The following is a 15,516-nucleotide window of genomic DNA, read 5'->3' on the forward strand; positions in this document are numbered from 1 at the left end:
GCCCGGCGGACGCGCAAACGCCCGGGCTAAGCCAAAACAAGGACCGCTTCTCTCTGGGGAAGCCAATTTGCCAGTCCCAAGAGAGCAACTGCTGCCCCGCAGAGCCAACAAACTGCCCGGGCTCAAAACCACTGAGCGCGACGGGTGAAGGGGTGCACCCACGTGCAGACCCACCCAACAGCACCCACCAGCCCGGGGGCTCCGAGTCAAGAGTTCGCCCTGGAGAAGATGGGGCGGCGAGAGCCTGACTTTCAGCCCCAGCCTTATCAAAAACCTCACTCCCCGGCCATGTCCCCATGAGCTTTGCTCCTCTCCTCTCCCTCTGCCAAGCCCCAGCTGGGCAAATGCCGGCTGAGTCCCTCCCAGAGGGGACCTCCCAGCACCCACTGGAGGAGCTTGCTCTATGTTAAGGCCGGATCCTGCTTTTGGCCCCCACACCCCCCCCGTCCCAATCCCACCTCCCATCCCAGCGCGGGGGCTCGGGGTCCGGAGCTTCGCCTGCGCTCAGCGTACATTAGACGCAGATGACTGGGTGCAGCTAGCGGGGTAAGAGCCGCCGTCACTTTGATTTATGAGCACATCAGGAGGAGTTTCGGCGTGACACGCGGGACTGACAGGAGCAGTTCATTAAGCTGACACTGAGGTTAGGCAGCCAGCAGCTCCCCCTTGCCACCCCCCTCCCCTGCCCTGCCAGACTCAGGAGAGGGACAAGCACCCCCCGCCCCGGCAGCTTTGGGGGCACACGGAGACCCACTGGTCTCGCCCCCAGGGGATATTGGGGTCTCTGCACCTGGATGCCGCTGGGCTTGGAGAGGCAAAGCGGCTGGAGAAAGAGCGGGACGGCAGACACCGGCTTCGCTGCCTCTTGCCACGAGGACGAGGGGCTGCCTGGAGCCGTCCCAGCCCTGCGCCGCAGCTCCTCGCCTCCCCTGCGCCCGGGATGCTGCCGGGGCTTCACCCTGACACCCTAATGCAGGAAAATGCTCTGGGCTGGGCTGGGCTGCAGCTCAGCCCCATCCCGGACCAGCTGCCTCGCTCGGCCCCTTCCTCGCGGCTCCTCGCAGACCGCGGACACCCCCCACATCCTCTGGGACAGGATGCTGCCGACAGGCGCTTCCGACACGTTTCCATCCTCCGCGGTCCCTCTTTTCCTGCTCTCCCCTTCCCCGCGCCCGCTGGGGGATCTCCAGCTGCGCCGCTCCTCCTGGGGAGATCTGAGCCGCTGCTCCGTGAGATGCTGCTACCTGCTCCCGGCACCTTCCCCGGCGCGGCACAAAGCCGTTCCCACCTGCTGATCCCCCTCCGTGCTCACAGGCGAGCCGCCGACTTACAATTACACCAAGGCGAGTCCTTGAAATCAAGCAGAGGGAAAGCAGAAGGCGCTCGGTTTACAAACCTTGCAGTGGGGCCGTAATTAAATACCACCGTGGATTTCCATGAAGGAACCGACGCTGGCCAAGAGCGGCTCTGCGGCGGCATCCCAGACACGCCAGCTATTCCCCGCGCCGTCGGGGGAAGCAACGGCATCACCGTTCCCAGCAGGCAAGCGCTGCTGCCGAACGCAGGCTTTATTAATAGCAGCTGCCCAAATTCATGGGGTGAAGCCGACTCCACAAAGCCTGGCTGGGGGGTTTGGGGAGGGGAAACACCACGACATCTACTTGCAGGGACACCCTCGCTGTTTTTCCTGGCCATGGGGTGGTGATGCTGCCAGGAGCTGGACACACATCCCTTTAGCAGCATCTAACGCCCCTTCCCCCCTGCCGGCCACTCAGACTTTCTTAGCGGATAAATTTCTCGTCTCCTCTGTACCATTTAATTAAAAGTTAACATGCGCTTTTTAAACCAGGAGCCTGCTAAGCAAGCCCTTTGTTAGAGCTTAATTATATCCCCGTTCGTTGCTGCAATATAACATCGCCACGGCCAAGAGGAAAGTCCTTGAGGAAGCTCAGATTTATGCCTCCCCTGTTCCTGGAGCATGAGCAGCTACTCCAGCTCCTGGAGATGGCTCCGATAAAGCCTGACCCCGCACACGCTGCGTAAATATGCCAACATCCCGCAATGAAAGCCTGGGTCAAAGTCTATTGAAGGCTCGAGTGGGTGCCGGCCCGACCTCGAGCTGCTCGAGCCGCTCTATTTCCCCAGCACCAGCATGTGTTTTGCTGTAGAGTCCCTGCTGCAGCCACCCCAATGCGCAGTCTGGGTTTAAATGCTTTCCTCCTCAAAGGAAAGCTGAATTTTGAAGTGCTGAGAATTGATAAGTGTAAATCAGGGGGTTGGATTTTAGGAGGGGTGATTGCAATGAACAGCCTCAGCACCCCGCTCCCCTGTTTGCTACTGATACTTGGCTGGGGTCAGGGACTGAGCAGCTCAGCTCCATGTCCCTCTGCACTGGGAGCCCAAGGAATGATGCCCGATAGAGAGGGCAGTGATGCCAGACATATATCAGCACCTGCAATGCAAAATATCCCCCCCACGGTACCATGTGCACTGATCTGGGAAGAGAGAGGGGCAAAAATATAGAAGAAAAAGGAAGGGAGCGGTGCTGTCTGCCCGCTGCCGGTCAGGGTCGATCCCCAGCCTCCGTGCGACCGACACATCCCCAAAACCGAGCATTGCTGATACAGCCACAACGCCTCAGAGCGCATTACTATGGGAAAGGACAGCAAAAACTGTTGTGTAAAGGGAGTTATACAAGATTGATGCAATCACACCAGCATAAAACACTTCTCCACCAGGCAACCACCTCCCCAGCAAAGGGCCCACCGCTGCCGACCTGGTCACAGCATCCTCTGCTTTGAGCGTCTCCCATGGGAAAAGCCCTTTGCTGGCATCGCTGCTATTTCACGCAGCGCTTACGTTTTGCAGAACCGCCTTTCCAGGCAGGAAAAGCCCTGGTTTGGGTTCCCACCTGACCAGCCCTGCCTGCCTACTTGCCAGGGTGCTGCCGCGCCAGCTCAATCAGGACTGGGCTGCCCGACACGAGCTGTGCCAAGACCCAGGCAGGGCCAGCACGTCGGGCAAGGGCTGAGCCGAGCCTCCTCTGCCCCCCGCACCGCAAGGAGGATTTGGGGAGCCCTCGCTCTGTGCCGGGGGGGCAGCGACCTGCCCCTCCTGCCGGGGAGGGTCCGGCAGCTCTGCCGGAGCTGCCAGCCCACACCCGCTGACTTCACCGCTCCCCACACCCAGCCCATAGTTTCTAGATGCGCCAACAAGGATGCGGCGCTGAGAACGATGCAGCTCGGGGCACGTGCCAGATCACAGATAGGGAGGAAGAGGAGGAACTCCCAGCGCCTGGACCGGCTGCCCCAGCACCCCCCGGGAGCAGGATGCCCCTGTATCCCATCCTCGCTGGCTCCCAGCCGGCTGCCCTGGGTGCTGGGATTCACGCACACCTTGTTTTGTGCTGGTCCCCCTTTTATTTGCTGCCAGATCTGATGGCCCAGAACCCATCTGCATGAGCTCACCTCTTTGGGTTGCTGCTTTCCGGCTTGCTGCTGTGTCAATAGCTGCAGGTGAAGCTGCTCCTGTTGCTTCTTGTAATATTCCTGCAACTGGGAGGGAGGGAGGGACGGGAGGGGAGAGAGCAGCCCGGATTAGCAGCAGGAACACCTTGTTCACATCTCCCTGCCCAGCACTACCCCATGCCCAGCACCGAGCTTTGCCACAGCCATGCCAGCTTCTGGCACCATGCCGTCAGGGCAGGCTCTTGGCTCCAGGTTAAGATGAAAAGCACCCACCGAAGGAGTCATGGCTGCAGAAAAAACCTTGGCCACACGCTCCTAAGGGCTCTGGATCCCTGCAGCAAGTAAAATCCCCAAACACCTCCAATGCCAAACCTGCCATTCGTTTTAATGCCAACGGGTCGCCCTGGCTTTCTGCCACCGGCTGCTCCGGGAGCCTCCGCCTTGCCTGGCCTCCGGGAGGAGGGTCACAACCCCCGGCTCTAATTCCTGTGCGTCCTGGGGATTTTGCAGCTGTGCTAGGGGGATTTGGGTTTGATGGGGGAATATGAAACACCAGGAGGTGGGTGAGCCCCTTGAGAGAAGCGGGCCTGGGCGCTCTGGCACATAACGCAGTGTTTCAACAGCAGAGAAACCCCTTTTTTGGCGTGGCGGGACCTCAAAACACCCCGGCAAGTGTTGCGAGAGCTGGGGGGCTCTTGGCTGGGAAGGGGCCAGCAGCAGCCACGGTCTGTCCGGTGCGACCCCGTGAGCGCTGGGGGCTCAGACGTGCATCCCCCTTCACGGGCACCACGGGAAAGCGCAGGCAACCCGGCTCCTCGCAGCACCCCAGTCAAAACAGAGGGTTTTGCTGGGCCAGTAAAAGAGAGAAAAACACCCCGGCCCCGCGATGAGCCACCGGAGAGGGTCCCAGTCTGCAGCAGGCAGCATCGGGACCTGCCAGCGTGGACGCCAGCTCTCGCCCTGGCCCCTAAATAAGCTGTTGGTGATGGATTTGCTGCGTGCAGGGGGGCCAGAGGCACGGGGAGGTCAGCGAGACCCGGCGGCCCCCTCCCACCCGGCCCGTACCCCCGTGCAGGGGCGACGGCGGCGGCTCAGGAATGCCCCTTTGGATGCCGGGAAGCCTTTATCAGCTCGAGGCTGACAGCGCTGACAGCAGCAACTTTGCTTTTTCTGTCGGCGAACAGGTTTGGAAAGCCTGGGTGTTTACCCGAAAGCCAATCAAAGCCAGGTCTCTGCAACATGGTCGAGCGCGGCTGCAGGAACATTGGGTCAGGGGTGAGAGGTGTGATGTTTGGTTTTCTTCTGGTGGAGAATGCGAGCTATTCCGGCCTGGGTTGTTTAATTTGCAGTCAAACGTGTTTCTTTATCCGGCTCCAAAGAGGCTTGGAGAAGGACCCACCCAGGGTAGTGTTTACCCTTTGTTCTTTCCCTGGGGCCAACCTTGAATCCTTATCAGCCTGTTTGGAGTAAACAGGTACTGGAGGCAGGAGGAAGGGTGTGGAGGATGCTTGTGGGATTTCTCCTTCTCTCCCTCCCGCCGGCGGGAGGTGTTTACCCAAGCAGACCTGTTTTGTTTCGGAGTTGAGGTTTGGGTTTTTTTTTTTTTTCTTCTCCTCCTTCTTCTTTCCCTCCCCGTTGGTTTTACATTTGACAGAGCACTCCAGAAAAGCTGAGCAGGGCCGTGAGAAGCAAACCCACACGCTCAGGTCTGGAGCTGGACCCGGGCACCTGCCCTAAAGCCCAGGCAGCGGCCATGGGGGCTCTGCTTGGGCTCCGCTGAGCCAAGAGCATCCACCCGGACTCCAGCTCTTCCCAAGAGCCGGACAGCCCCAAACCAGCCCTCACGTGGGAGCTTTCTGGGCTTTGAGACCCCGACTCAGGGCAGCAGCATCCAGCTTTGCCAGCATTGTTAGTACCTGCAGCTCTTTCCAGCCCTTGGCGCTGGACGTACTCAGAATCCCTAAGGAAATATGGGGGGAACGCAGGAGCCTGAGGAGGAAAGGACTCATCTGCCTGCCCCTAACAAGCTCCAGTATTCATGGACACCGGTGAGAAACCACTTGGCCAGATCCAGCCGATGCACAGCCAGCTCAGGACCAGGGTTACCTGTTGCAGCATTATCGCCTGCTGCTGCTGCAGGAGGGCCTGGAGCTGGGGCGGCGAGAGGATCTGCTGCATCTGCTGCGGCGTGATCATCTGCGGGGACATCATGGCCACGGACACCGGGACCTGTGGAAAGGAAGGACATGTCACCACTCCCGATTCCAACCTTGGAAAACCTTCCCCAAATGCCAACAGCCTGCGAGTGCCTCCCACCTCCCAGGCTCTCCTGGAGCAATCTCCGTGCCCCCCATCCCTGCGTCACCTTCGGGTGAAGCCCTCGGCCACCAGTCTGGCCTGGAGTGCCGAGACCACCGCTGGGGATGTGGCGATGGCAGGGAGATACCGTGGCACAGGGGTGAAGCTTCCTAAACCGTGAGCTCCCCCCACCCCGAGGGCAGGATGCTCTCTGCCCACAGGGTCGTCTTTAAATGTGACTTAGCTGGGGGAATTAGGCACTGAGAGGAGCCAGTGGCACAGGGGCAGCCAGCTCCAAACCACAGCTCCCTCCTCTCCTGCGAGCACGGGAAAGGTGCCGGGCACCGCTCCTTCCCTCCGGGTCCCGGAGGGTGCGGGGAGGAGGGAAACACCAAGGGAAGTGGGGAAGATACCGATCACCCAAATAACTTTGCAAAGCAGAGCACGGAGGAAGAGGTTACCAGGTTTTCCATAGACACATCAAAGCTTTACCTCCAGTTGACACCAGTAACTCACATAATTACCATGCCAAGTGGAGGGAGGGCTAAGAAAACCTGCCAACCCCTGCCTTTGGTTATCATAACACGGGTCTACACCCCCGCGGCAAAGAGCCGGGGAAGGTGTCGGTGACGGATCCCAGACCCGTCGGTCCTGCCCAGGTGGAGCAACGCTGCCTTCCCAACCACGGCCATCAAGAGCTGCCTTGTCGCAGCCCTCCGCTGATCCCACCAGCCCGAAGCCCTTCCCGAGGCTCTGGACAGGGTTATGGCTCTGTTGTAACTTAATAACCCTTCCTGGATGTTCCCTTTTCCTAGGAAAGCAGACGACCGCCGCTGGTCTGGAGCAGGGGAGCGGGTCAGGCTGCCTGGCAGCCTCAGGCTCTTTGAGGGGACCCCAGGAGGAGGCGACTCCTTGGCACGGGGGATGCGGCAGAGCCTGAGCCAGGCTCCCGATACAAGCCAAGGACCCAATTTTGATCCAAATTAGACGACTTTTCATCCCCTCACTCCAGGGTCTCGGGACCTGAGAGACCAAGGGACAGCGAAACAAAGCAACCGGCTTCAGAGCACGCGGCAAAGTCCCAACGAAAGCCCCGCTACCTGCCAGCCCCTCCGCCCCAGGACCCCCGGCAATGCCCAGACTCCCCAGTCTGGACCTGCTGCCCACCCTGGGCGCTGCCCCCCCCCGCTCCGACCACCCCGGTGGGACACGGAGCAGGACCGGGACCCCAGGGGCAGCCCCGTGCAGTCCCTCCCGTCTGCGGTGGGCATCCGGCCGGGCTGGAGCGTGCCGACCTTCAAGGGAGATTGCAAAGGCTTATCTGTTTACTCAGGCATTTTGCTGGGGGGGAGGCGTCGCAAGCGGGAGTTTCATTTGTCGCCGGCAATCCCCCCCCATCCCCGCAGCTGCCTTCGTGTCAAGAGTTATTGATTAATTGCTGCGTGTTCACACCCAAGGGCTGCTGCTGGGGTGCCTTCAACCGCACCGGCTCGGCTGGCAGCGGAGGGCTCCGGAGGCTGCACGAGTGCCCCCAGCAAAGAGCCGCAAAGCCCTGCGAGGGCTCCGGCGCCTGCCGGAGAGCCGGGAGAACCCCAAGCTCCCCCCCCCGGCACCAGCACCGGTGAAGAACTGCTGTTTCGGCGGTCAGGTGCTCCCAGACAGCTGTGCAAAGCCCTCGGCAAACATCTGGGAAGGAGGGATGCCGACGGGGATGGCAAGACGAGAGGGAGAGGGGTGCGCGCCCACTCGCTGGGAGCTAAGCATCCTGCTAATTTCCCTTTGCCAATTCATCAGCTGGCAACGTGCTCGGAATGAGAGCCCCTAATTAATTGCTCACCGCATCCCCCATCCGGGCGGCCTCCCCGCCCCCACCGCCGCCGTGCGGCCTCTCGTACACGTTTGCTGGCATTTTCAAATCGGAGGCATCCTAATTACCGGAGAGTTATAACACCTTCCATTTCTCGCCCAGCGGACTGACACCCTGTCAAGAGCAAAGAGAATTGCCAGAGGTTTTGACAACACTAATTGCCCCTATAATCTAAAAACACAAAGGAGAGGCGATTAGTCGAGAGGGCCCCAGCTCTCGATCCGACACGAGGTTTTCACAATGTTACAAGAAAACAAAAGCGACGCTTTTTAGAGTTTGATGGCTGCTAACAAAAGCAGAATTATATTTTCATACAACCTTTGTCTGCATTAAATGGTTTTTTTCTTCCGTGCTTGGATGTGGAGCTGACACGGGGAAATGGTGGCAGCTTCGCGAGGGGGCGAGGTGTGAACGGAGCGAACCGGTGCCGGTTCTTGCGAGGGGCATCCAGGCTTCGCCGCCTCCCCGAACCCTGGCGGATGCTGAAGCCGCACGAAGAATTTCCACCCCCCTGGCGTGGAAAACATCCCCCTCCCGACTAAGGTTTCCAGGGAGGGCAGGAACTTTCTTTAGGAAAAGGGGAAATTCCCATTTACAGTAAGTTTTGCTCCCGCCGTGGCCATTCATCACGCGCGCCGGTGCCGGGCAGGCTGCGGCGCTGCTGCCGGCGGCTGACTCGACCCCGGCACGGGGCAGCAAACCGCGGTGCCGCGGTTCTCGGCCCCGGGGCTCCGGTGACAGCCCCAGCTGCCTCTGTCAGGGATGGTGACAGCTGCTGCCTCAGCAAAACGAGACGGGGATGAAAACGTCCACCCCCGGCCCAACCGAGAGCCCGGCGGTGGCACTCGCCGGCACCTGATCCGCTAACGGGGAGGGGGACGGCACGGCGCGGCCCCCCCGGGACGCCGAGGAGCGGGGTTCAGCCCCTTCACCGGCAGCCACGGCACTCGGCCATCGCGCAAGCTTCCCCGCGGCGGGGGACGAGGCCGGCCTGGCGTCCCCGGAATAACAGGGAACGGGGGCTTTGGGCGACGGTCATCTCAAAAGCTCGGATCCAGGCGGTCACCAGCACAAGGGAGAGCCAAAGGGCGCCGAGCAGAGCGGCGCAGGCCGGGTACGAGGGGTTAGCTGCCCCCAGCTGCCCCCTCTCCATCCCGTCCACCCGGCGGCGAAGTCCCTTCCCGGGTGCCCAGAGCGGTCGGGGACCGTCCCCGCAACCCGGCAAATCCCTAGGGAAGCAGGTCCCAGCAGCCAGCCCCCGCGGCAGCGGCTGGTCCCCAGCCGACGCGTCACGAGCTGGCATCTGCCAGACACCAAGTCAGGAAGGGTTTGACTCACTCCTTGGCTGGCTGCCACTCCGCAAAACTGCTTACTAACAGCTCCGGCTGCCTCCCAGAAAGCCCCGGCGCTGCGGCTCCGACCGGCGAGCGGGATCTCGAGGGGGTGATTTTCCAGGCGGTCCCGGTTGTAATCCCTCCGTGCCAGAGGATGGGGCAGACGCGGATCATCAGGCAGCGGGTGGAAAACGAGACGGGTATTACAGGGGAAACTCGGCGCTCGGCGTAAGCGCAGAACGACTCTGCCAAAGCCGGCTGAGCGAAACAGGATTTGGCCGGGCGTAACTCAGCAGGATGGGGGAGCGATGCTTTTATTTAAATTTTTCTTAGATTTTTTTTTTTTTTTTTTTTTACGGGAAGCGAGTTGCAACTCCCAGCCACGAGGCAGAGCGGGGAAAGCCACGGCCCGACGGCCGGTCTTGGCTCTCAGCGCTGCGGGGCTGCCATCAGAGAGACGGCCGCCCTCCTGACCCCCAAGACAGCTGGCTTGGCACAGCACGGGAACCGGGACAGCCCCCATCAGCCCAGGGCGTGCGAGCAAGCCCGCGGTTTGCTCAGCCTCAAAGCATCCCTGCACCGACCTTCACCTCCCAGCCGCGCCGTCACCCATGCCGGGAGGTTGCCGCAGGAGCCGCCACGTCCCCGGGGAGCCGGGGGCAGCAGGTCACCGCTGCTACGGGAAGGAGCATCTCCGGGTTCACACCTAAAACCACATGTCCGAGCTCCCGTGCCAGGGCAGGCGCAGCCCAGAGCTCGTCCCCCACCCCGTCCCCGCTGACCGGGGGGGCTCTGGGGCCGCCGGGATGAGCAAACCTCTCCCTGTGGTGGGTGCGCGCCAGCTACCTGGGGTGTTCGATGCTTCCCGCAGAGCCCAAGGCGCTGCACATCATCGTCTCTGATCTAATCTCGAGTTTTAACTCCCAATTAGAAACAACAGCAAACATGTTTGCGCTGTTTTTCTTTTTTTTTTTTTTTTTTTTTAAAACACCCTTTTCAAATCCAAAACCAAGAGAAACAAATCAAGGAGGTCGGTGAGGGAGGCTGGGAGCCGGGAACATAAGGGGGGAAACAACCAGCAGCTTTGGGTCTGCTGTTTTTAGGGGCATGGGATGAGCAAATCCTCCCCCAGAGCACCCGCTTCTCACTGCTGCAGCTGGACGAGAGCAAACCTTTCGCTTTGAGTCCAGCCAAAGCGCACGCAGGCAAATCCACGTGTCCCCTCCTGCGCTCAGCATCCCCGGGCGAGCTCCGAGATTCAGCTGGCTCAGACCATCTGCAAGAACTTCAAACGCCCGGGGCCAGGCAGCGATGCCACTCACACCACTGTAACTCCAGCTATGGTTATATATGTCTTGATGGGTGGTACAGGGCCACCCAAACACCATGCCCAGCCTCCACGCCCCCCTCCGCTCCCACCACGCCGTGTCTGGACCTTACCAAGACGGGACAGGGACAACAGACCAAAACCTATCCAGGCTCAGAGCAGAAACCAAACCCAGAGCTGCAAGGGAGCTCCAGCTCCACGTGCCAGGCTGGGTTTTGGGGCTGTGAGGTTATTTTATGAATCCTTTGAAGAGCCTTAGCACCAAAGGATTAATTGCCTTGGGTGGGGGTGGCAGGAGGAGAGCAGCCGCCACCGTAGCTGCGTGGAGGACAACCGGCCTCTGATGTTCAGCTGCACGCAAAGAAAAGGAGGAATCAATCCCCTGCGTGTTCCACCCAACGTGCGTCCTCGTTAGCGACAGCGCGCCCCGCCAGGGAGGCACTAATCACGCATAATTGGGCTGCAAGTCACTAAAAGTTGAAAGGGAGCTGGTTGGGGGATGCTTGGCGGCGGTGGGCTGGCGAGCTTGCTGCCTGGCAGCCCCTTCCTCGGTACGGCCCTGCCGTGGTTTTTGGGGTGAGCTGCTGCCCCTCAGCATCCCCCGGGCAGGATCCCCGGGGGGGCCACGTCTCCTCCACGGGCACGGGGCGCTGGCACGGCTCACCACGGCGATGAAATCGGCGGGGATTGAAGCGACTCCTTTGCCACCCCGTTAATCCAAAACGGCGTCGGTGCCGTCGTGGCGGTGGGGACGGCGGAGCGGGATGGCGGTGGAGGCTCCGGGCTGGCAGAGCTGGGGGCTCTGGGAAGGAGGAGGGGGAATGGTGGAGGGCAGCGGGGATGGACGGCGGTGCTGCAAGTTCAAATGGAAAAATCTAGCGCCACGCAAGCCAAGACGGACGGGCTGCTGTATTTTTTCCTGGAGAGGGAACGCAGAAGGGCTGGTATTGATCTGTCTTCATTACCCATTTCACTCAAGTTTCAAATCAACAAAATACACTTTTCCGCTCCGCTGCCCTCCCCGCCACAGCAGACAAAAGAAAAGCAATTTCCCGCAGTTTGCTCCAAACTCCTCTCCCCTTCCCTCAGCGTCCTTCAGCCCCTCTCCTATTTCAGAAGCTTTTTAACCTCCGCAAGTTGCTCCCGCCAGAGGCTGGGGAGACCCCCGGCCCCCCAAAGAGGGCACCCCGTGATTCAGCAGTGCCTCCAAGACAGAAATGCCCCAGCACCAAAAATACACTGTGCTGCCTTTCTAAACACGCTCCAGCACCTCATACCTCGGACTTTACCAAATACTGGCACCATCTCCCCATGCTGTCAGGACCCCGGGGGGGATCCACCGCTCCCGACCAGCCTCGCGCCGGGGAGGAGAGCCCTGCAGACCATCTGCAGCAAGAGTCCTCAAATGCAACACTTAGTCGGCATCTGCCAAGTTTCTAATAGTTTTAAAGTTGCGAAGAAATAAAACCATTTAAAAATGTTTCAGGGTGGGGTTTTTTGGTTTTGTTTTTTTTTTTTTTTTTGGACGTAGCTGTAATTCAAGTGTCAGCTGTGAGGCTCTCCATGCACACCTCCAGGCATCTGGGGGGAGAGAGGGTTCATACTCCAAAAAAAACCAACCCCAAGATCCCTACTGAGCCCAGCAGCTCCTTGTTTGTTTTTAAGAGCACGCCATTGCCGACTGTCGTTAATATTCCCGCTGGCTTGGCGCCCCGTAAACGTCCCGTCCCCATCAGCAAGGTGGCAGGGAGCTGCTCGCTGCAAACTCAAGTGCACGGTGTCGGCGAGCACGGGGAATTTGCAGCGCTCCTGGGTGTTGGGTGCTGGGCGCGGGGGCTCCTGCTCGCTCTGTCGACGCTGGGACCCTCCTGCTTGCTTCGCCTGGGACTGGGGGCCGGGAGCTGTGGGGAGACCACTGAAACAGCTTCTCCCCCCCGAGCAAAATAACTCAAGCGATGTGGAAATCCAGCCCCCAACCACGGGGGCTAGCGGCGCAGCCGCACATCCACCGGCAAAGCCCGCGGGGGTCCGGGCCGGCACACCGAGGGCACCCCGGTTGCCCAAGGCTGCAACGAACCCCCCGGTCCTGCCGTGCTCCCCCCGTCCTCCCTAGCCAGGGGCTGCTGCAGCCTTTCTCCTCCTCCTCCAGCCGTCCTGGCCAGTCTCATCCACACCACTCTGCCGTTAGATAAACTTCCTTTCAAAGGAGTCTGCTTAATCCTCTATCTCCCCTTGGTCAGATCCCGCTCCAGCTGCCGGCAGGGCTGGTGGGGCCGGTGGGGGGGGGAGGAAGAGGCCGGTCGCTGCTGAGTTATGAGCTATTTCTGACTCACGTCTACAACTTTCACAAGTCCTTTTGCAACACAAAAAGGGAGGAGGGGAGAGGAAGGCAGATCCAGTTCACTCCGGCAAAGCCACCGGCCAGATGGGCAGGGAGGGGAGGCGAGAGAAAGCGGCAGAGAAGGGGGGAATGGGATGTTTAAGCGAGCGGAGAGCGAGCGAAGCGTGTGTGCATCGCGGCCGGGGGAAGCAGTGGAGGGAGGCAGGAGAAGAAGAAGTAGCAGGCAGGAGAGGTGCAGGCAAGAGAAGTGCAGGCAGGAGAAGTGCAGGCAGGAGAAGTGCAGGCAGGAGAAGTGCAGGCAGGGACAAGCACCCACAGAGGGGAGCGAGGTGCCGGTTACCGGAATCTGACTTCACCCTCGCTGCCTTTGTCCTTCGCAGACATTTTCCATGCAGTGACTGCATTTCCTTCCTGCAAGCGCCACTGGAAAAAGCCGCCTGTTTGTGCCGCAGAAGCCCTGACTAATTCCCGTTGCTCCTACCCGGCTGCTACTTCCCAACCTGGTGGGGCAGCCGGGGGGCTTCGGGCTTCCCCGGCCCCACGAGCCCACCCGGTACTGGCAGCACCGGGACGGCACTTGCTGTCGGCCGAGGTTCAGCCGTGCCCCGGCCGTGGGACTCGCCGAGCCGGGAGAGGAGCCGGCGATTGCCCGTCCCAGCCCCGGCTCTTGCCACGCTGCCGTGCTGGCTCAGCCTGGCATAGGCAGGACCTCCAGCTCCGAGAGCGCTTGTGCTAATTACTTTCCTTTGTTAATTAAACCCACGTGGCTCTAATAAGGTAACCTGCTGTTCTCCGATAAATTTAATTAGCCTGAAGGGAGAGCCCCTCTGCACAGCTATTTAAATTGTCACTTTCCATCGCTTGGGCTTTGCTTCTTTCTGCCTCCCCCTCTCTCCAGGTTCACATCCCTCTTCTGCCCCTTTCCTTCGGGGGAGGAGGGCAGCAGGGGTGCAAAGGGGAGGTCCCCCCCTCCCCTACGGGAGCAGGATGCCACCCAAGGGTGCTGCACTCACCCAAAGCCCCATTTTCCTGCCAGTACCACAAAACCCCCACCTAAGCTGGGCTTTTGTCCCATCCCAGCGGCTGTTCCACGCTGGAGGACCTGCCCCGGCTCCAGCCCCAAAGGACTGTCCCTTATCCAGTCCCTGCACCCAGCTCACAGCACCCGGCATCAATCCTGGGGTGCTTGAGGCAGAAAACTCAGCACTTCCCTATCCGAAACGCTGTCCCAAGGTACGGTGGCACATGATGGCCTTCTGTCCCCGGTCTTTGCCCCACCTGGAGCCATCCTTTGCCTTGCATCGCCCTTTCCCACCATGTCAGCACACAATGGAGACCACCACCCCCCTCCCCCCAAAAAAACCCCAACAAATTTCTGGAGGTTTCCAGGGTATTTAACTCTCTGGGGGGTTCCTGGTGTGCTCCAGCCACCCCAAGGACAGAGGCGACGTGTGTTTGCACGTGCGTTTTCCCACAGCATCAGTTTGCAGCCGAGCCCTTCCCGAAAAGGGGGTGATGGGGGCGACACACACACGTCCTCGGGGCTCACCTGCACCGCCGGCTGCTTGCCCTCATTGCTGCTGGGGGAGCTCAGCCCCGTGGCCTGCTGCAGCAGGAACTGGCGTGCCACCTGGAGAGCCTGCAAAAGAGACACAGCAGGGTGGGCAGGAGGAAGGATGCCCTCTTCCTCCTCCCTCCTCCGGGCAACGCTCCCCTTCCAGCTCCCCAGAGCAGCGCCCGGACGCGGGGCCGGCCGGACTGGTTCTCCGCGGGTTCGATCCGTGGGGTGCGAGGGATACACGAGGAGGGCAGCGCTCCCCCACGCTCCCTCCTGCCACACCAGTATGACCAGTACATCCCATTACAGACCACCGCTCTCCAACCCCCCTGGAGCCACAGAGGACCATGAGGACCTGGGGGTCCTCTTCCAAAAACCCCTACCCCATCTTCGGCAAGTCACCAGGTCCAGCATCTTCGTGCCTCCGGCAGGTTTTCACACGGGTTATCCCCAGCCTCGGCACCGGCGGCTCCTGGCCAGGCACAACCAGCACCCGACCGAAGGTCCGGCGGAGGGGCCGGCTCCCTGCTGATTTATTCCACCCTTGCATGGAGCCACCACTACATTTCTGCTGCAGCTGACATCCCTTGTGTCTAAAGCTACCGTGTATATTTAATTTTACATCTGATTGTCACGCTGGAGCACCAAAAAGTCCCAGATTCAGTCAGGCCAAGAGCAGGATTACACCCTAAATTAATAATCCAGGAATGCATCCGCACAGAGTTTATGGTGATGCAGGAGCTTAGCAACTCACCCAAGTGACCAGGATGAAACCTGCTTACTTTTATGGGTGTTTGCCTAGAAAGAGTTATGAGTTTCCTTAACTTGTTTGCAGGGATGAAGGTGGCTGGCTGGGAAGTCACACAACAGGCAAAAAAGGGAGAAACCAAAATAAATTGATAAAAAACACTTGTGGAAACACATGCAGGCACAAGCAACTGTGAGCGAGCCCTGCACAGCAGTGTCAGCAGCTGAAGAAAGCGGGTGAAATTAAGGAAAATCCTGCAAAGAGACAAGAAGGACAGAGGAGCAAGTGCGAGCCGGCAGAAGAGCCGGCCGGTCACCGGCGAGCGTGGCTGAGGGCGAGCGCCGGTGTGTGTGCGAGCCGAGAAAAGGAGCTTCATTCAGGAGCTGGGAGCCAGAAGAGGGAATAAAGCCCTAACGAAAACAACCCTGCGGTACCCGGCTGCTGCTCCAAGACCTGCTTCCTCCTACACTCCTTATTTTTGCTTTTAAATAATTTTTTTTTTTTTTTGGGGGGGGTACATTTCTCAACAACCAAGTCATTGTAGCCCTGCCTGCAGGACAGGTTTGCATTAGGGCC

General features: G+C 60.0%; 1 protein-coding gene across 5 annotated transcripts in view; it reads right to left on the reverse strand.

Moving 5' to 3' along the window:
* FOXP4 (forkhead box P4) overlaps positions 1-15,516 on the reverse strand; it is a 63,444-nt gene that overhangs the window by 16,029 nt on the left and 31,899 nt on the right. For 3 of the 5 annotated variants that reach the window (XM_075055003.1, XM_075055004.1, XM_075055005.1), the window contains exons 3-5: positions 14,184-14,273; positions 5,574-5,696; positions 3,468-3,554 (exon numbers count right to left, since the gene is read on the reverse strand). In XM_075055003.1, the coding sequence (XP_074911104.1) occupies positions 3,468-3,554; positions 5,574-5,696; positions 14,184-14,273 (300 nt within the window). Of the gene's footprint in view, positions 1-3,467; positions 3,555-5,573; positions 5,697-7,602; positions 7,897-14,183; positions 14,274-15,516 lie in introns of those variants that run through there. The other 2 variants (XM_075055007.1, XM_075055006.1) reach the window with 2 other exon arrangements.

Source organism: Buteo buteo, chromosome 23 (genome assembly GCF_964188355.1).
Source record: "Buteo buteo chromosome 23, bButBut1.hap1.1, whole genome shotgun sequence".
Lineage (NCBI taxonomy): Eukaryota > Metazoa > Chordata > Aves > Accipitriformes > Accipitridae > Buteo > Buteo buteo.